Source organism: Elephas maximus, chromosome 10 (genome assembly GCF_024166365.1).
Source record: "Elephas maximus indicus isolate mEleMax1 chromosome 10, mEleMax1 primary haplotype, whole genome shotgun sequence".
Taxonomy (NCBI): Eukaryota; Metazoa; Chordata; class Mammalia; order Proboscidea; family Elephantidae; genus Elephas; species Elephas maximus.
The window spans coordinates 13,458,891-13,480,911 of NC_064828.1; the positions used below are offsets into that span (position 1 = coordinate 13,458,891).

A 22,021-nucleotide genomic window follows, 5' to 3' on the forward strand; every position below is an offset into this window, starting at 1 on the left:
CAAGCATAGCAAAGATGGCGAAGGACCAGGCAGTGTCTCATTCTGTTGTACACAGGGCCACTATGAGTCAGAACCAACTCAGTGATGGCACCTAACAACACCAACAACATTTTGGGTAAGAGGTGATGGAATATGAAATTAGTTTGAAAAAATCCTGGTGTATAAATATGGCAAAAGTATAAAGAGAAACCTGAACTTGCCAGTATTTCATAAATCCTAGAACATTTTTTTTCATAGTTTAACATCTCTAAAACTGGGACAGTATCTTACAACTAATGGCATTTTAGATACAACAAAATATGGTAAGAATACTCTTTGATATAGATCTGAACCTGGTGGGTGTCCTGTCAGGGGCGGATTATCTAATAAACAAGGTAAACACAGGCTTACTTGTGCTTACTTACTAATCTGTAGTGAACAATGTCACATTTTTTTACCACATCAAAGATTTTGCTTCTAGGTATACCTGGCACCTGTCTGTCCCCCAACCCCATAGTACCTTCCTACAGAATAAAAGCCTCTTTTCAAACTTACAATCCCTGACAGGGCTGGATGACCCGAGAAGTAACTAAGCATGGGCTTACTTGTGCTTACCTACTAATCTGTAGTGAACAATTATCACACGGGTTTCACCACACCACATCGACGTGTACCTTTCAGAAGCAGATCACAGGCCTGTCTTCCAAGGCACCTCTTGGTGGGTTTGAACCGCCAACCTTTTGGCTAGAGCCAAGCACTTAACCATTTTGCACCACTGAAAAAACCAAACCAAACCCGTTGCCATTGAGTCGATTCCGACTCATGGCAACCCTACAGGACAAAGTAGAACTTCCCCAGAGTTTCCAAAGAGCATCTGGTGGATTCAAACTGCTGACCTTTTGGTTAGCAGCCACAGCACTTAACCACTACACCACCAGGGTTTCCTTGTACCACTTAGGGACTTCTAATTTGTTATTAGTTAATATAAAAATGAAAAAGCAAACTTGCTCTGTTCAGGGGGAAAAAAAAGACTGCACATAAAGGTTAAATTCTAAACTTCATATATGAAGGTTTAAGTAAAAGCATTTCACTCCAAGTTCCTGGTTTCAAAATGAACCAACTGCCATTAGCAAGAGATGGGAGGCCTTGGTTATTGGTTTTCAAAGTACTAGAACTACTGCCTCATCAAACTGTTAAGACCTGTAAGGGCAGGATCTCGCCCTCCTACTGTTTTCCCCCAAAGTACTTGGACAGATGGCAATTACTAAAGCACTAGACTGGATGTCTCGTTCTCCCGTGGTAATAAGATGCTTTTACCTTTTCTGTGATCCGTTCTATTTGTCGATTATGAGCGTCAATCTCATTGCCCATGTCCAGGGCCATGTTTTTTAGATTTCCGAGGATACTGCCCACCTGAGTCAAGTTCTCCTCCATTTCATCTTCTCTGGCATCATTAGTTATACTATCACAAAAAGATAGTTAATTCAGTGAGTTATAAAAGGACAAAGTCTGGATTTAGTTTTCAAAAAAGTAAGTAACCAGCTATCCAAAATGATTCTCAGCACTTTTCAGCATCAGCTACCTTTTTATGTTAAGTGTTAGACCCGAGAAAACTTGTTAGATATGCTCATTCTCATGCTCCACTGTAAATCTACTGACTCAGAAGCTGGAAGTGGAGTCTAGGAATCTGTGTCTTAATAATAAGCCTTCAAGGTGATCCTGCTGCACACGTAAGTTTAAGAACCACTGCTCTAAAACAGGTGTTAGAAAAGTATGGCCCAAGGGCCAAATCTGGCCTGCTGCCTGCCTTTGTAAATGAAGTTTTATTGGAACACAGCCACACTCATTCATTTTACATAATACCAACACAGCTGCTTCTGCCCTGCAACAGAGTGGAGTAGTTGCAACAGAGACCATATGGTTTGCAAAGTCTGAAATATTTGCTACCTGACCCTTTATAGAAAAATTTGGCTGACCCCTATTCTAGGTGATACATTTCAAAACATTTTTTCCTGTTTACAGAAATAAAACATGCTTACATCTGTAATTTGGCAAGTACTAAAAAGTAGACAGAAAAGTTAATCCCATCGTCTAAGGGCTACAAGCACTGTTAATATATTCTAGCAAAAGGCAGACTTTAAAATGTATTTTTTAAGTGGAAGAAATGCTGTTTTTAATTCACGCATTAAGGTTCAAGTACAGTTACATCCAACCTCCTGAGTGAGCCATTCATTTAGGAAAGTGAGTAAAAATGTCAACAGGAGCTGGCCTACCGTTTAATGTATCCACCGCTGGCTGCTCCCTTGGCTGCTTGCTGAGGTTGGCCATTTGTCACCCGGCCTGGCTGCTTAGATACTACATTGTTATCTGAGTTGTCTCTGCCATCTCCCCATGTTGTCTTATAGGCCTTACTAGACTCAAAGTTCTTCGTCCTATAAAAGTCACGAGTGCAAAGAGATACCAACAAGCAGGAGAGGAAGAATTGTAATTATTAGTGCCTGTTATCCAAGGATGGCCCCAGCACCCTTAGCGGAAAAGATGCCTATGGCTAGATCTAGATTACCTATACTATATTCCATGGGAACATAGGCTAGGAAAAAGATGAATTACGTAAACCCACTGACATCAAAAAAATTTTTAAAGGTTCAAATACCTCTTTTGGCCAATTTTCACTATGCTGTTAACAAGTAGAAAAAGGCAATTATTTGATTCTTCAGGTTTCCTGAGCCTCTGGCACTCTCCAGAAAAAAAGAAATGGACGCTAGAAAAAAAAAAACCCCGGAAAAGCGTTCCGTGATGCCTCAAGTGGTTTCTTGAGGTATCTGAGAGGCTGACGAAGGCTGAGAGAGTACAAAGGCTGAGCGGGTAACACTTAGACCCCAGTGGCCCACTCTCAATTGAACCAGAATAGCTCCAGGTGATCAGTTTTGTAAGTTAAATTTTTGCGTTACACTTTAACAAAGGGTTCCTTAAAACAAGTATCGTGACGGAGAGGCGTGAATTATTGCCAAACTGGACAGTCGGGGGGTGAATAACTGCCTTGCCATACTGGTACCAGATTTGGTTTAGGGCTTTTTCATTTAAGAGCTTGCTTCTCTTCTTCGCTAAAAAACATAATGCTAAATCTAAGCCTTTTAAAAATAAAGCCTATGCCTTTAGATGTAACTAATAGAGTCAATCAGCCAAAGCCAGAATTTTACCATGAAATTTACTACTTAAACCGGTGCAATTGCAAGAAAGAGAGCTCAGGAAAGGGACTTTTAAATGGCTAGCACAAAAAAAGTGACACGAAACTTTGTTTTTTGGTGCTTTAGGTGAAGGTTTACAGTTCAAATTAATTTCTCATTCAAAAATGTAAATACATATTACAAAATTTTGATTGCTAAGTATAATCAGGCTTTCCTCATATAACATTAGTTTTTACTTTTCTATAAACAAAACTGGTATATGGCTATAATGTTGACCTCCGATTTAGTCTACATTGTCTGCTAATGCAGTTTCAAAATGCCAAAGGCAGAGGAGAGGTTTCATGAACAGTGGCTACTTCCTTAATGGACATCTGATGCAGGAAAGGTGTGACTTCTAGCTCCGTAAGAGGCACTGAAAAGGCAACAGGTCTATGAACACCGAAGAGCTAGCTAGTTCTCACTATGCCTTTCTTGGTTCCACTTCAAGCTCTCACCGTTATATTTCCTGTTTATGCTAATTAATTTATTAATTAATCTATTTATTTATTAACAAGCCATGTTAAATCCTTCCTAGAACGAGGTGGAATATGTATCCTTAAATAATGCATATTTCCATATGATAATGAACTGTTAGTTTGGTGAAACCAATTTATATGGACTCTTTGTTAATGTTAAGAAGTCCTAGGCAAAATTCTAAAGGAGACTAATAGCTAGTAAACAAAATAAAAAATATATTTGTTTGTCAGAAACGTAATAACCAGAAGTATTAATAGAAGTAATACAAGAAATATGGCACTGTTTTCAGGATGTCAGACTGTGGAAAAGGTGAAGAGAGAGGATGGGAATTCAAGTCACCAAATAATAAGACACTATCTTCCTGAATGTCTTAGCCCAGAAAGAAAAACAGACAAGACAGGATTTGTGAGTCCTGGTCTTATCGAGGGATATACATATGCTCCCATCTCCTTCCCAACCTTAAGAGATAAGATTTGAAATTCCTTAAACATGTAAGAATTCTTCCTTCTACAATTAGATGTAAGGTGCATAAAATGCAAATGAATTAACATGATAATGTAAATGAGTTTCAATTAAAGCACAGTATATAAACAAAGAATCCAGGACTGGTTATTAAACCCTTCTCTCTTTGAGACGGCTGGATCTTTGAGGATATTCTTCCATTAACAAAGAGAAAAGGTACAAAAAGCTGAGTGAACTTTTTACAGCCTTGCATTGAGTAGGCCATGCTTACCTTCAAACTGGTTGGGACAAACTGCATTTTTTTTTCATGCACCTCTGGCATGTTCTGCATGTTTGTGAAGAGGTGATCTTTTCTAATGCTGTTGATTGCATTGTATATAACCTTCCTCCTCGTGACAGCTCCATGTCTCTCTTTCAGCACCTCCACTCCAGGTAACACCTTCTGGTTGCTCAAGACCCTGCCACTTGCCACCACCCTGGAACTTCCCCCACCACGTAGGAACCCCAGGGATGACACATAGGGTGACTCCAGGACTTTCCCCACACCCTTGAAAGTTACCTATTTCCAAAACATTTTCGGGTAGCTGCCCATCTAAATTCATCAAGTAAAAACGTTTAAAAAAAAAAAAGTAGTAATAATGGTTTTAATCTGATTTATTTTCCTTTCAAAGAATCCTGAATGCTCTAAAGGTAATATTTCCCAAACCTGACCGAGCACCAGGGCAACCTTAGTATTTCTGAACACACGGTTGTGGAAGTTACATTCTGAAGGTTCTGCTTCGGTATGTACTGGATGGAGCCTGGGCATCTTTTATTGTTTTTATTTAAGTTCCATAGGTACAGTAGCTACCCACCAGGGAAGAGAAACACTATGGTAAGGGACCTCCAGCCTGCTGTTGAAGGAATTTTTTTAGGCTACTCTGGTAGTCTTAGTATTTCTGTGAGCTAGGACCTGCTAAAGGACACAGGAATTAATCTTGAGGAAGCAACGGAACACACCAGAATTTAAAAGGAAAAAAAAAAAAGCCAAAGGATCTGGAATAAAATGATCTGAATTCCAATCCTAGAACTGTTATTCAGTAGCTGTAAAACCTTAAGCAAACTTCAATCTCAGCATTCCTTTCCTTACATGTAAAAGCTAAAATGATAATAACAATACTTGCACCTCAGAGGGCTTTGAAAAGATTGTTATTAATGGATGTAAAATTGCTTTGTAAAGCAATGTACAAATATTTTGATTCATTGGCTTCAAACCCAAACTGATTGTTAGTTAACAGTTCACAGCAAGCTAACAACATAATATGAATTATGGAACAGATTATAGCATATGTAGAGAAGGAAGCCCTTATTGGAAAAAAAATAATTAGATAGGGTAACTTTAATTATCTTCCACCTTGCTTTAAATAGGATTTAAGATGACCAGACTGGCAGTTAATTTGTAGTAGTCTAAATCACAGGGACACCAAATCATTAGAAATGATACTTTATCAGAGGGACTCCTGACTCTGGAACCGCAAGGGAGTGCGGAAACTTATTGGAAGATCAGATGTCAAAATCAAAGTAAGTCCATTGAAGAGAGAGTTTCATTTAACCTGAATTCCCTTCCTTTTGATCAGACCTAGACTGCAGTAACACTCTACAAAGATCCTCCTATACGAAACTTTTTAGGAAACCAGGAGAGTTGTTATTTTGGTAATCTTAAATGTTATTTAGCAAAAGCTTAGTTATGAGGGCCGTTAGTCAATATCATACTTTGTCAAGTCCATCTTTTGACAAACAGCAGCCATCAAGAATAAGTTCACTTTACATTCCACATCACAGCACAGTTTTAAGACAGTCTCCACCATTCACAAAATCCATGCACATGCACAGAAAAACCATTTGAAGAATCACCTTTTGACAGCAGGTTAACAGCCCAAGCTGCGCCAAAAGACAGCATCTTAAAGTCCCCTCTGATCAGTTACCGAGCCCAGCTTCTGATGTTAAATCTTCATGTTTTAGTAAGCAGATTAGAAAGGAAGAGATTAGGTAAGAGAACAAAATGCAGAAAATACTAAATGCAGCAAAACAGAACAGAAGCACTTTAAAATCTTAAAAACATAATGCATTTAAATTCCTGCCTGGTTTCAGAGAAACAAGCAACATCTGAGAATCTAGATAAAAAGAAAAACACAAGAAAACTAAGTGTTTAAGCCAGAGCACATTTCATTTTTCCTAAGAGCATTTGGGTTATGATATTCGTTCCTAAAATTAAGTTAATAGAAGAGAAGGTAAACACTAACGGAGAGGTCGTGAATCTCCTCACTTCCTAGCCAGTCATTCTTTTCTTGATGATTACAGATTTCTCTTGATCACCTCTATTACGTATTGTATTTGCCTTGTAATTTTTAAAAATTTGTTTATATGCCTAATTTTCATACTAGTCCACAAATTTCTCAAGGGCATTCATTCAACAAGTATTTATTGAGAAACTACTAGGCATCAGGTACCACGGAAGACACAACAAAAAACAGAGTAATGATAAATCAAACAGATGGGCCCAGAGACACACCTTACTCATCTTTACAGCAGGATGGAGGAAGCGCTCACATGTTGACTGAAATATAATTCAGTATTTATTTTAATCATCTAGACCTGAATTTTTTTTTATACCTCAATATCACTTGATATCGGAATAGTAGAAAACCTACAGCATCAGTTTTGAACTTTTCTAGTAAGTTGTCCAGGGATACCAATTTGTCTTCAAACTATGTGCCACTATAGTAGATATTATAGGCACAGACAGAAGAGAGGCAAGTTAAGACAGAAGAATACATGTCTAAGAATTGTTAAACTGAGGCATCAGGCAGTTTGCTACTCTGAGACTTCCCATTTTAAGTCAGCCTCATTTTGTAAACTCTGGTTAATTAAAATCACAGCTTATCAAAGTTACTATCAAACATGTAGGATTATTGAAAAGGATCTGTGCTACTTTGCTTTGAGAATTCAAGTAGAAGTAAGCTAACAAAATGACATTTATTCACAATTTAAAAGTTTAATCCTGGTAACCTATTAGTAAATTCTAAAAGTCCTACAGTTAAAATTCCCTTCTAATACACAGTTCTGTTAAGTAAAGCTATTTCTATGTCGCATTAAAAAAAAAAAAAAGATACGCCAATCTGGCTTCAATTAACTATTCTACTGAACAAAAGAAATCTCAAAGAACAAATCCACACTTTCTATAAAGTAATAAATCTAACAACAGGTTCGTTTTTTTCTTGCCAAAGTCAGGCAATATAGCATGTAGTTAAAGGCAGGGGCTCCGGAGGCAGTCGGCCTGGAGATGTTTTCAATTTCAGTTTCTACATGTACCGTTTCGTGACCCTGATTACATTCTTCGAGTTGTGCAACCATTCTCACCCTCCTTTTCTAAGTTGTTCCTCCTCCATTAACCTTAAGGTTCCTATCTAATTTTTCAAGTTGCTGTTGTCAATTTGATCCACATGGATAGTTCTTAACATAATGCTCAAGGTAGACTTTTTTTTTACTAGTTAAGCTAAACTACTTCTTGGGGGATATTTTTGGCTTAAAGTATAAAGATTATTTCAGGGCAAGAGTTTCAGGGGTTCATCCATCATGACTCTAGTAAGACTGGAGTTCACGTGAATTTCAAATTCTGTTCTGCATTTTCCCTCTTTTGATCTGGATTCTCCTATAGAATCCTTGATCAAAATATTCGGTAATAGTAGCCAGGCACCATCTAGCTCTTCTGGTCTCATGGCAAAGGAGGCAGTTGTTCATGGAGGCAACTGCCACACATTCCATATCCTCCTATTCCTAACTTACTTTCCTCTGTTGCTTCAGGCGAACAGATATCAATTGTTGTGCCTTGGATGGCCACCTGTCTTGGGCTGGGTTCTCCAGAGATGCAAAACCAGTAAAGTGTATAAATATACATAGAGAGAGATTTATATCAAGGAAACAGCTCATTCAATTAAAGAAGTTGGAATGTCCCAAGTCCATGGATTAGGATAGAGGCTTCTCTCCATTCACGTAGCCCCAGGGCTGGCGAACCCGAGACTGGCAGGTTGAAGAGCAGGGCTCGTGCTCACAGGCTGTGAAGATTGATGAATCCCAAGACGGGCAGGCAAGATTGCAAGGCTTCTCCTGATTCACGTAGCTGCAAGGGCTGGTGAACCCAAGATCTGCAGGTCGGAGAGCAGGGCTCCCATTCACAGGCTGTGAAGATTGACAAATCCCAGGATTGGCAGATAAACTGATAGCTCAAGTCCCAAGATCCAGAGGTCAAACGAACAGGTGGCAGCCGCAGAATCCAGAGTGAGCAAAAAAGCCAGGACATCTGCAGGCCACACCCCCAAGGAAAATTTCCTTTCAACTGATTGGTACTCACAGCAGATTCCATCGTGGGAGTGATCACATATAAACACTGAGAATCATGGCCTAGCCAAGTTGACAATGTTAACCACCACACCACCTGTAAGCTTTTAAGACCCCAGGTACTACACAATGAACTAAGGGGTAGAACAGAACCATTAAACACGTTACTAGGCCAACTACCTGGGATGGCCCATGAAACCATGATACTAAACCTCCAAACCAAGAAACCAAATCCCTGAGGACTTTGGTTGTACATAAGAAGCCTCAGTAGCTACTCTTTTTTTGGTCACTGTTGTAAATATGTGTCTGTCACACAACCATTGTCAATTCAACTTTTTACAGGTGTACAACTTAAACTGACAGCAATTACATTAACTGGCTGTGTAACCCTACCCTAAATTAATTTCCATCACCATTTACCTCCACTCTCCCCTTCTCTCCCATACCTGGTAGCCACTAACAAACTTTATTCTCTATAAAAAAACAAAAACCAGGGGAGGTCAGCACAATTGGACTAAACCAAAAGCAGTTTCCTGAATAAACCGAATGCTTCGAAGGCCAGCGTAGCAGGGGCAGGGGGCTGGGGACCATGGTTTCAGGGGACATCTAAGTCACTTGGCATAATAAAATCTATTAACAAAACATTCTGCATCCCACTTTGAAGAGTGGCGTCTGGGGTCTTGAACGCTAGCAAGCAGCCATCTAAGGTGCATCAATTGGTCTCAACCCACCTGGATCAAAGGAGAATGAAGAACACCAAGGACACAAGGTGATTACAAGCCCAAGAGACAGAAAGGGCCACATGAACCAGCGACTGACTACATCATCCTGAGACCAGAAGAACTAGATGGTGCCCAGCTACAACCGATGACTGCCCTGACAGGGAACACAACAGACAACCCCTGAGGGAGCAGGACAGCAGTGGGATGCAGACCCCAAATTCTCATAAGACCAGACTTAATGGTCTGACTGAGACTGGAAGGACACCAGTGGTCATGGCCCCCAGACCTTCTGTTGGCCCAGGACAGGAGCCATTCCTGAAGCCAACTCTTCAGACATGGAATGGACTGGACAATGGGTTGGAGAGGGATGCTGCTGAGGAGTGAGCTTCTTGGATCAGGTGGACACTTGAGACTATGTTGGCATCTCCTGCCTGGAGGGGAGATGAGAGGGTGGAGGGGGTTAGAAGCTGGGGGAAAGGACACGAAAAGAGAGAATGGAGGGAGACAGCAGGGTGTCTCATTAGGGGGAGTGTAATTGGGAGTGTGTAGCAAGGTGTATATGGGTTTTTGTGTGAGAGACTGACTTGATTTGTAAACTTTCACTTAGAGCACAATAAAAATTATTTAAAAGACAAAACAAAAACCAAACCCAGTGCCATCGAGTCAATTCCAACTCATAGCGACCCTATAGGACAGCAGAACTGCCCCAGAGAGTTTCCAAGGAGTGCCTGGCAGATTCGAGCTGCCGACCCTTTGGTTAGCAGCCATAGCACTTAACCACTATGCCACCAGGGTTTCCTTCTTCTCTATACATTTGCCTTTTCTTGTCTTTTCATATAAATGAGGTCATATACTATTTGTCCTTTTGTGATTGACTTATTTCATTCAGCATAATATCTTCCAAACTTATTGCCATCAAGTCGATTCCGACTCATAGTGACCCTATGGAACAGAGTAGAACTGCACCACAGGGTTTCCAAGGAATAGCTGGTGGATTCAAACTGTCGACCTTTTGGTTAGCAGCTGTAGCTCTTAACTACCATGCCACCAGGGCTCCTAATGTCTTCCAGCTCCATCCACATTGTAGTATGTATCAAGACTTCATTTCTTTTACTGGCTAAGTAGAATTCCATTGTATGTATGTACCACATTTTGTTTATCCATTCATCTGCTGATGGGCATTCAGATTGTTTCCGCTTTTTGGGCTATTGTGAATAATGCTGCAATGAATATTGGTGTACAGCTCTCTGAGTCTCTGATTTCAAGTCTTTTGGGTATATACCTAGGAGTGGAACTGCTGGGTCATATGGTGGTTTTATTTTTAGTTTTTTGAGGAACTGCCACACTGTTTTCCAAAACAGCTGTACCATTTTGCATTCCCACCGGCAACGAATGAGGGTTCCAATTTCTCCACATCCTTGCCAACATTGATTACTTATTTATTTTAATCTTAGCCATCTAAACCCAAACCTGTTGCCAACGAGTTGACTCCAACACACAGTGAGTCGAATCACCACAAAGGGTTTCCAAAGAGCGGCTGGTGGATTCAAACTGTCCATCTCTTGGTTAGCAGCCAAACTCTTAACTACCTCGCCACCAGGCCACCTGTAGCCATCCTAGTGGGAGTAAAATGGTATCTCATTGTGGTTTTGATTTGCATCTCTCTGATGGCTAATAACAAGCATCTTCTCATGTGTTTGGTGGCCATCTGAATATCCTCTTTGGAGAAATGTCTATTCAAGATTGGGTTATTTGTCTTTTTGATATTAAGTTGTTAAAGTTTGATATATACTTTGCTTATTAGATTCTTGTCAAGATATAGTTTCCGAATATATTCTCCCAGTTGGTAGCTTGTCTTTTCACTTTTTGGGGGTAAACTCTTTTGATGAACAAAAGTTTTTAATTTTTATGAGGTCCCATCTATTTTGTGTTTTGCTGTTTGTGCTTTTACCATGTTAGATGATCCACTGTTAAAAGCTAGGCTTGACATCTTTTCCCCTGCTTGTTGTTCTAAAAATTTTACAGTTTTAATTTGCACACTTAGGTCTTTAACCCATTTTGAATTTTTGTGTATAGTGCACATGGAAATTCACTTTCCCTAGCACCATTTAGTGAAGAGACTCTTCTTTCCCCATTGAATGGACTTAGTACCCTTGTCAAAAATCAGTTGACCACAGATGTGTGGGTTTATTTCTAGACTCTCAATTCTATTCCACTGGTCTAGATGTCAACTGTTATGCCAGTACCAGGCTGTTTTGATTACTCTAACTGTACAAAATTTTAAAATCAGGAAGTGAGTCCTCCTACTTTGTTCTTCTTTTTCAGCACTGCTAGAGCTATTCTTGGCCTCTTGCCATTCCATACAAAGTTGAGGATTGGTTTTTCTATTTCTGTAAAGAAGGTTGTTGGAATTTTGATCGGGATTGTGTTGAATGTAGAGATCACTTTGGGTAGTTATTAACATCCTAAGAAAATTGTCTTCCAATCCAGGAACATGGAATATCTTTCCATTTATTTAAGTCTTCTTTAACCTCTTTCAGCAGTGTTTTATAGTTTTCATTGTATAAGTCATTCACGTCCCTGGTTAGATTTATTCCTAGGTATTTTATTCTCTTAGATGCTATCGTAAACGGAATTGCTTCCTTAATTTCCCTTTTGGATTTCTTATTGCTGGTGTATAGAAACCCAACTGATTTTTGTTTGTTGACCTCATACTCTGCAACTTTGCTAAATTCCTCTATTAGCTCTAGAAGCTTTCTTGTGAACTCTGGGATTTTCTATATAAAGGATCACATCAACCATGAGTAGAGATAATTTCACTTCTTTTCCAATCTGGATGCCTTTTATTTATTTTTCTTGTCTTATTGCTCTGAGTCTGCCTGGTTTTGAATTCCAGCTCTTCTACTTGTTAATGCCTCTTTGTGCCTCTGTCTCCCCCTATGCAAAATGGTAATAACAACAAAAACTATCTTATATTAATGTTATTCCAAGGGTTAAATTTAAAATGCTTAGAATAGAAAGAGTTTAAATTACAAGCTCACAACCCTCATCTCAAACTCTTGGATGTCTGATACTTTGAGCAGTATCACATAATCAAATAATTTAATATTTCCACAGCAAAACAATTTCATATTTACACTTAGATAAATTAAGACTATACATGGCTTCCATTTTGCAGTTTAATGAGTTGTGGCACCAAATTATGGGAGAGAAAAAGAAAAAAAAAACAAAAAAACTTGTGGCTTTCAGAGCTTTTTAGATTTCTTGTTGGATTTCCAAATTATAGAGAAGAAACTGCCAGCCTAGGTTGTTATTACTACCATTAGTAGTACTATCCATATACAGAGGGCCACATACAAATGCCCTTTGTGGGCCCTGGAGAAGCTCATGTGAAAGCTATTATGTGATTAGCCTAACTGAAACACAGATTAGCAGGGAAGATTAGAAAGAGCAAGATACAACAGGAATGACAGGAGGCAGAGTGGAGGACAAGAAATATTCTATCCTCTTCAGGGAACAACTATTCTGTCTCGAGAGTTTCCCTGATTCCATCTGTTAAGGCACACCTTCTTCTCTTGACCCATTACGTTAGAGGCTGAAGACTGCTTTGAAGCAGGGCCATACTCTATCCTCTCTCCCACCAGTTTCCAAGAAAATCTTACCTATGCTTGGCTGGAATACAAAAGCAAAATAAAATAAATCCTTCTGTAGCTATACTGACCACTTTCTACAATATTAGACCACTGCAGGATTCACTCCTCGTCCTATTTATCAACCTTTGACTCAGCGCTGATCTTGCTCCAGGTTCTAAAGAGGATCTCTTCCCCCTTGCTCTTCTAGACTTTCTCTCCTCCGTACTCTTCCAAGTGGGAACATGGAACACAGGAGGAAGGCACATCAAGTAAGTTTTCAAAACATAGCTAAGGCTTTGAATGAAATAATCTGTGCCATTTACAAGTTGTTTGGTTACAGTAATCTGCTAAACCCTTACATACAAGTCATAGTTATTGAAATATGGACTTTTAGATAGTCAACATAGGTAGAAATAGGTCAACAGACTTATCGCAGAATAGGAAGCTAACGGATAAAACTAGGAAGAACACCATCAAATCTTAACTTCTCATACCCCCAAACACTTAAGTTGACCAGCAAGCAACTTAAATGCATTTTCTCTAGTAAAAATGGCACAGAAAATGTTGTCACATGAACACACTTATCTGAAAGTATGACAATATACTAAAAGCTCCTCCACTCTAACTCCTGTGAGAAGTAAAAACACTGAGAGTCTATAAATCTTTTTATGTCAGTCTTGGTTAATCTACCAGACCACTTGAGACAACTGGATGGAAGTATTAATGTTTATGAAGCTCTTTAAAAATGAATTTTCATCAGTAAAAAGTCATGCAATCTCTAGACGTTGTTTCAGCAAAGGGTAAAGTTCAAAGCAGTTGTTTTGTTGGTTACCTTTTAAAATCGAGATTACTTAGTTCTTTCTAACAGAAGAAATATAATCATTAACTACCTTAGTCCAAACCTCATCTTAGTTTGAATACATTCAACACTGTCAACATCATTGAGAATTCAAATATTCACAATGGAGTCACCAAAAAAAAAAAAAAAAAAATGAATTCCTTTGTGTCAAGCATAATCTCATGTACTATACACAAACCGACTCGACGGCACTGGGTTTATATACAAACAGTTAAAAGACTCTACTATATAATGCACTGTATTTAAAAACAGCCCTCTCTAACCACTGAGCAACCCCCCCACTCTCCAAAGTCTCTCCCTCGTCTTTTTCAACCTCACCATTTTTGTCACTGGGATGCTCTTCATCTCCTAGTTTACTAAGAGACTCCAAATCTTTATAGTCTGTTTTGATTCTTCCTCCGTTGCATTTGATTTAAAAATAATTCTCTTTGACTTACTCTTTCCTCTAATCTCACTGACAAAGTCCTACCTCAGAAGCCTAGATTACAAAATGTTAACTTTTCTCCTGGCATGCATTTTAAATGCCATTCCAGTCCATCAACTCCTTAGTATGGCATTCAAGCTCATCTACCACCTACCTACATCTTATTTTCCACTTCTCATCTGTCTGAATCAGTTAAGTCAAACTCCTCCTTAATCTTTGTTTATGCTGATTCTTCCATAGGAAATGCCCTCTCTGTTCCTCCAAGTTCATGCAAATCCTTCTAACCACTCAAAGCCCAACCCAAGTCCTATTTCTTCTGTAAGATGTTCTCCACTGTGCCCCTAGCCTTAGCCTCTATCATGTGATCTAGGACGGGGTTATACATGATCTTTTATTTTTTGCTATTCTTTCTCACCTATCCAACCACACAGTAAGTTTCTTAACACAGGGCCCAAGTTCTTTACTTCTCGGCTAACCCTCAAGTGCCTAGCACAGAATATCTATTTTATCAATACTTAGTTTTCATTTGATAGGAAAAGACACTTAACTCCATCCTGCTCTGTATCATACAGATATATATTTCCTAAACTTTTCATGTATTATAAGAAATGAAACTGGGACTTAATCCAAGAATCAGTCATTTAAGTTATGGTTTTCACTGAACATGTCCATTTACACAGGAAAAACTCAATTTGCCAGAAGGAGAAATATCTTAAGCATACTGAACAAAGTCACACTTCTGACTTTCTTTGGTGAGTGGGGGAGAAGGGAAAGTTAATCTAAATTATATTTTTAAAGGTCTTGATTTATCAACTCACCTGTTACATGGGCAGACACAAAGGCCACAGCACTTGTTGAGTTCTGTTAAAGTCTTCTCTGCCTCTTTCATGTCTTCATTTATTTGGTTCATGCCTTCTTCTACACGTTTTAGTTGTTCTGTGAGTAAGTCGTGGAAGTTACAGTTTGTGTTATATTCATAATGCCAAACAAAAAACGCTATTATGGATCAGCAAAGTTCAGCCTCGAATTTACCAATGACCGAATGCAGGGAATATTATCAGAGCCAGAAGATATTACAAGCTGTCCAACACGCAAACAATCTTTCACATACCGATCCTGAAGGCACCTGGCCTCTCCTATTGTGGAAAGATTTGCTGAGAAATCTGTAAACTAGAAGTACGGGGGGGTTTGTTTCAAGATCATCCTTGAAACCAAATTAAATGTACTTGACCAGACCAACTCCCCAACATCATCTATCACTTAATAGGCTCGAAACCTGAGGACTATTATAAGACTAATAAAAACTAGACCAGATTACTCAGGGAAATTGGATGTTCCCAATCTCATTAGATTCTGGACCTGTCTTAAGGCTTAACTCTGAGGATGATATGAGAATGTCATAACGTCTAATGCGCATACAGCCAAATGCACACAATAAGCCAATCAGTACCCTGCTGCCTATTACATACCTTGCATACAATTTGGCATTGTTGCCTCCCCACCCCAAATAGGCAATAAAAATGATATAACTCAAACCAGAAGAAAAGAAATAAACATATCACTCTTTGACCTTACAAATGGAAGACACTCCCAGGCACTGAACTTTACACATGGTTAATTTAATAGGGTTTTTTGGCATAAGTCAAATCAAGAGTTTCTGCCAATGACTTCAACTCACCCCCTTGTTCAGCCAACATCCCCATGGTCTTGACTCCCGCATCCTGAGACTAAAAGATAAAAAAGCCAATAAAACAAAATAAAACCTACAAGGACCAACAAACAGCAAGACAGAATCATTTAGAAATCCAAGTTCTCAGTGGATTAGAGCTACAATCAGAACTAGTATTCCTAAATCAACACATTTTAACATATTAACCCTCCCTGAAATAATTAAGTCACAAATTCATGGTGAATTGATCTTCCCTGTCATATTCCATACTGTCAAAGGGAAAAACAGAGAAGGCCCATGTTATGGATTGAATCATGTCCCCCAAAACCGTGTGTCAATTTGGCAAGCCCATGATTCCCCATACTGTATAACTGTCTTCTGACGTGATTTTCTTATGTGTTGTAAATCCTACCTCTATGATGTTAACGAGGTAGGATTAAAGGCAGTTATGTTAATAAGGCAGGACTCAATCTACAAGATTAGGTCGTATCTTAAATCAATCTCTTTTGAGATATAAAAGAGAAAAGGTAGCAGAGAGACAAGGGGACCTCATTACCACCAAGAAAGAAGTGCCAGGAGCAGTGCATCCTTTGGACCCAGGGTCCCTGTACTGAGAAGTTCCTAGATCAGGGGAAGATTGATGACAAGGACTTTCCCCTAGAGCCAACAGACAGAGAAAGCCTTCCCCTGGAGCTGGCACCCTGAATTTGGACTTCTAGTCTCCTAGACTGTGAGAGAATGAACTTTTCTTTGCTAAAGCCATCCATTGTGGCATTTCTGTTATAGCAGCACTAGATAACTAAGACAGCCCATTAGTGCATGGTTTGACAATTTTAGCAATTGCTGGTTTCAAATCATAACGTGTATTGATACAGTACCTTCCTGACTGTTAACACCAATCTACAAGATTAGGCTGTGTCTTAATCTCTTTTAAGATATAAAAGAGAGAAGCAAGCAGAGAGACAGGAGGACCTCCTACTAGTGTTATCAGGATCCCTCCCTATCCAGTATCTATCCTTAACTCAATGATTAAACACTTTCTTACCTCAATGGCTAAACCCAGGATTCTCCTTGTACTTTCCAGAGACTAGATTTAAAAAAAAAAAAAAAAAAGAGAGAGAGAGTTTTTTAATATTGCAAAATATGTAACGACAACAAAAATCTGATCATTGGCCTTGTTCGTGATTCTACTCTATTTTGAAAAACCGCTATCCCACCCCTCTTTAAAAATTGCTAGCCTATCCCTCCCTTTAAAACAAAAGAAAGATTCATCAATGGGTGAACAGATAAGCAAATGTGCTATATATGTACAACAGAGTATTATTCAGCCATAAAAAAGAACTAAGTACTGATACCTGCTACACCTCACACACTACACTCGGTGAAACAAGCCAGACACAAAAGGGCACATATTGCATGATTCCTTTTATGCGCTATATCCAGAAAAGGCCAATTCACAGCAGCAGAAAGCACATTAGAGGTTATCTGGAGATGGGGAGTGGTTGCTTAATGGGTATGGGGTGCTTTTACCGGGTAATGAAAAAGTTTTGAAACTGGAGAGAGCTCGTGGTTGTACTACATTGTGAATACATGAAACAACACTGAATTGTTCACTTTAAAATGGTTAATTAATTGTAAGTTATGTGGATTTCACCTCAATTTAAAAAATATATTAAAAAAAGAATAAGTTGATCACTATAATATTATTTTCTTCCTACAAGGTGATCTTTAGCTCTTCCTACCAAGAGAAAATTTAGAAAGTGGCATGAATGAGATACATAAAAATTTAATGTAAATAAAAAATCTAGGTATACTATACAAATATATACTATATATTTAGTGTATATGTATACATATAAGTATACTATATAAATATTATAGGTATACTAAAATTTTGTTAAATATAAAGTCTAGAATTCCAAGTAACTGATAAATAATGACTATCTATAAAATCATACAAATTGTTTCCACTTATTTCGTTTTGGTGAGTTAAAAAAAAGAGCTAGCGATGGCACTATAATGCAAATGTGTTCTTGGATATAAAGGGAGGAGGAGAAGTCAAAATTATCTTCTAAGAAGGTCTGTTCATCCCCCCACTCTGAAAACTGACATAGAATTCATTGCTTAATCCCAGGGAAACATTTACCTCATCAGTAACCTGCTGAGCCCTCAGCTGAATCTCTTCTGGTGACAGATTATCCATGATGAATCCAAACTCCTGACAAGCACAGAAAAGGAATCGTGGATACTCTGTAAGAATAAGGATACACAAAGCAAGCTTCTTTGAGCACAGTGTGGATTTCAGGAAAACAGGGTAAGTAAAGAAATTAAGGCCAAGAGAGGGTAAATGGATATTTAATGCTAGCTTACCAGAGGTGAACCTAAAACTCAGGTTTTAGGACTTCTACTGCAGTTCTCTTTCCAGTAGGAAAGTAAGTGGTCCCTCTACTTTCAGAACCATTGCTGTCAAGTCCATTCTGACTCACAGCGACCCTATAGGACAGGGTACAACTGCCCCATAGGGTTTCCAAGGAGTGGTTGGTGGATTCAAGCTGCCGATCTTTTGGTTAGCAGCTGTAGCTCTTAACAACTGGGCCACCAGGGCTCCCAGTGACCCAAGCCATGGTATTTTCAATCACCTCACATGCACGCAAAAGCTGGAGGATGAAGAGGGAAGAACGAAGATTTGACGCCTTTGAATTATGGTGTTGGCAAAGAATATTGAATATACCATGGACTGCCAGAAGGACAAACAAATCTGTCTTGGAAGAGGTCCAGCCAGAATGCTCCTTAGAAGCAAGAATGGCGAGGCTTTGTCTCACATACTTCGGACGTGTTATCAGGAGGGACCAATTCCTGGAGGAAGACATCATATTTGGTAAAGTGGAGGGTCAGTGAAAAAGAGGAAGACCTTCAACAAGATGGAGTGACACAGTGGCTGCAACAATAGGCTCAAGCGTAACAATGATCGTGAGAATGGTGCGGGGCCAGGCAGCGTTTTGTTTTGCTGTATAGAGTGTCATTATGAGTCCAAACCAACTCGAGGGCACCTAACAACAACAAAAGCCTGTGGGTAGTAAAGGCAATTTGGTGTAAGAACGCCGAGCTCTCTCAATTTGTCTAATTTTGTAATTCAACTCATAGAGGCTATTTTTGCCAATTACAAGTCAATATTGGCTATCTTCTTACTAAAAACCTGCAAAACTCCACTTACATTCAAAAAGAGGCTTGAATAGAAATTTTACCTCTGTCAAAGTGGAAAATTCCAAGAGTTCTGCCTTCTAAATATTTTTTTAAAAAGCAAATGTAGCTGGCAGGTGGATGTGAAGAATCACTCCTGACATGGCGATAGGTCATTTTGAAGGACACGCCCTTCAGTGAACTCAAAGCTCTATCTAGTACTTTTTTCTTCCCTAAGCAGATGACACACAAGACAAAGAACAGACGTCTAGAAAGTTCTCACATGTTTGGCATTCTGACATCAGGACTCCGCTGCCTACCACTTCTCTAATCTGGATTCTTGAGGGTGTTGACACCCAACCCGAGGGTGTTGAGCATATGATTATTGTAAATGGAAATAGAAGACAAAGTAAAATTCTAAGGGGAAGCACAAGGAAACAAAGAATAATACTCAAGCTTTTATTAGCCTTTGTTAAACTGCTCACAAGTCTTAGGCAAGATACCTATTTAGCTTTATGCATATTCATTATTATCTCAGGAGATTTTTCTTATGGATTCAAGAAAAGGCTACCCAAAACGTTGAGGTACAGAGAATTAGAGAAGAAGAAAAATCACTTAACACAAAGATCCCAATAAATTTACTTCTCTCAGATTTAATCTAATAGATTGAATATTTGTGTTATTTTTCCAATGTTCCCAGAATGTAATCGACTATGCTGATTGTGTACCTTTGAGGGGAAAACGCAAGATTTTGTTCAGTGCTTTTATAATCTATGTGGTTCATTCAGGTTTATTAGAAGATTCCTAATGTAAACTTCTTAAAATGCGAGAAAAGAGAAGAAACACTGCGTACCTACTATGCATCAGATACTCTACTAAGTATTTATGTTGTTGTTGTTGTGAGGTGCCCTCAGGTGATTTTGACTCACTGCAACCCCACATGACAGAGCAGAAATGTCCCATACGGTTTTCTTCGCTGTAATCTTTACAAAAGCAGATCACCATGTCTCTCTCCCATGGAGCTGCTGGATAGGTTCAAACCTCCAGCCTTCTGGTTAGTAGCTGAGCACTTAACTGTCTGTGTGCACCACCAGGGCTCCTAAGTATTTATATACCTCATTATCTCCATTATACCATTTTATAAATGGAGAAACTAAGGCTCAGTTTAGGTAACTGAGTCGGTAAAGAGCAGACCTATCATTCAAGTCTGGCTTTACTCTGAAATCAAGGGATCATATGCTGTTGTTATGTTGCTGTTGTTAGGTGCCATCGAGTCGGTTCCAACCCATAGTGATCCTTTGTACCACAGAATGAAACACTGCCCTGTCCTGCACCATCCTTACAATTGTTGTTATGCTTGAGCCCACTGTTGCAGCCACTGTGTCAATCCATCTCGTTGAGGGTCTTCCTCTTTTACTCTGACCCTGTACTCTGCCAAGCATGATGTCCTTCTCCAGGTACTGATCCCTCCTGTCAACATGTCCAAAGTATGGAAGACGCAGTCTCCCAATCCTTGCCTCTAAGGAGCATTCTGGCTGTACTTATTCTAAGACAGATTTGTTCTTTCTTTTGGCAGTCCACGGTATATTCAATATTCTTTGCCAACACCGCAATTCAAAGGCGTCAATATCCTCTTCGGTCTTCCTTATTCATTGTCCAGCTTTCACATGCATATGATGCAACTGAAAATACCATAGCCTGGGTCAGGCGCACCTTAGTCTTCAAGGTGACATCTTTGCTTTTCAACACTTTAAAGAGGTCCTTTGCAGCAGATTTGCCCAATGCAATGTGTCTTTTGACTTCTTGACTGCTGCTTCCATGAGTGCTGATTTGGATCCAAGTAAAATGAAACCCTTGACAACTTCTTCAGATCATATGAGAACAGCTAAATATCAGAAAATAGACTAAGCATCCTATCTGACTGGTCATTTCAAAATTTCAGATGCCTTCTATAAGACCACGAAATCTCTTCCACAGATTCAAATAAGGCAGTTTTTAAACTGAAAGAAGAAATAGAAAGACCAGCTGTCATAGATTGAATCATGCCCCCCCCCCACAATGTGTGTATCAATTTGGCTGGGCCACTAGGGTATTGTGTGATTTTCCTATATGCTGTAAATCCTGCCTCTATGATGTTAATGAGGGAGGATGGATGGCAGTTGTGTTAGTGAGGCAGGACTCAAATCTACAGGACTGGATTGTGTCTTGAGGCACTCTCTTGAGATATAAAAGAAAGAAGTGAGCAGAGAGACAGGAGGACCTCATACCACCAAGAAAGAAACACTGGGAGCAGAGCGTGTGCTTTTTAGACCAGGGGTTCCTGTGCAGAGAAGCTCCTAGTCCAGGGGAAGATTAAGGAGAAAGGCCTTCCTCCAGACCCAACAGGGATAAAAGCCTTCCCTGGAACTGATGCCCTGAATATGGACTTCTAGCCTACTAGACTGTGGGAAAATAAACTTCTCTTTGTTAACGCCATCCACTTGTGGTATTTCTGTTACAGCAGCATTAGATAACTAAGACACCAGCGTAATCACGGTTGTCAGCTGTTTCATAGTAATTTAGAACCTGAAAATACATTAATTTAGAAAATGAAAATAAAACTACTGGAAAGAATGAATACACAGAAAAAGGCCTTGGAGCTTAACAGATCCGTAAGAATTCATTCACCAAAATGGAGAGATATTTAAGAAGTAATGGAAGAAACAGCACTTTAAATCACCATCAATTCCACAGGGTCCTGCCAAGCCTAATATAGGAATGATTTTATAAAATAATTGCATTTATAAAGGAAATCAAGGATTTTGCAGATAAATCTTCTACCGAGTTAGCTTCCTGCCTTATTCTTTGTCTTAAAACCAAATTAATCACAATAAAGTCATTTTACAAGTTACACTTATATAGTTTATTACTATACTCAACACAGTTTAATAAAATTTGTGGTTCTCTTTGGCATATTATTATGAGACTTTCATGGTAAATCAATATATTTACAACAAATGAAAACTTCTGTTCA

The 22,021-nt window shown here is 39.1% G+C and overlaps 1 protein-coding gene across 4 annotated transcripts in view; it reads right to left on the minus strand.

Annotated features, from left to right (window-relative positions):
- The window catches only part of SNAP23 (synaptosome associated protein 23), a 36,732-nt gene that overhangs the window by 1,781 nt on the left and 12,930 nt on the right, over positions 1 to 22,021 (minus strand). For 3 of the 4 annotated variants that reach the window (XM_049897770.1, XM_049897771.1, XM_049897772.1), the window contains exons 2-7: positions 17,975 to 18,078; positions 16,874 to 16,915; positions 15,838 to 15,886; positions 14,978 to 15,095; positions 2,253 to 2,411; positions 1,297 to 1,441 (exon numbers count right to left, since the gene is read on the minus strand). In XM_049897770.1, coding sequence (XP_049753727.1) covers positions 1,297 to 1,441; positions 2,253 to 2,411; positions 14,978 to 15,095; positions 15,838 to 15,886; positions 16,874 to 16,915; positions 17,975 to 18,031 — 570 coding nt within the window. In that variant the 5' untranslated portion in view covers positions 18,032 to 18,078. The remainder of the gene's footprint in view (positions 1 to 1,296; positions 1,442 to 2,252; positions 2,412 to 14,977; positions 15,096 to 15,837; positions 15,887 to 16,873; positions 16,916 to 17,974; positions 18,079 to 22,021) is intronic. The other variant, XM_049897773.1, reaches the window with a different exon arrangement.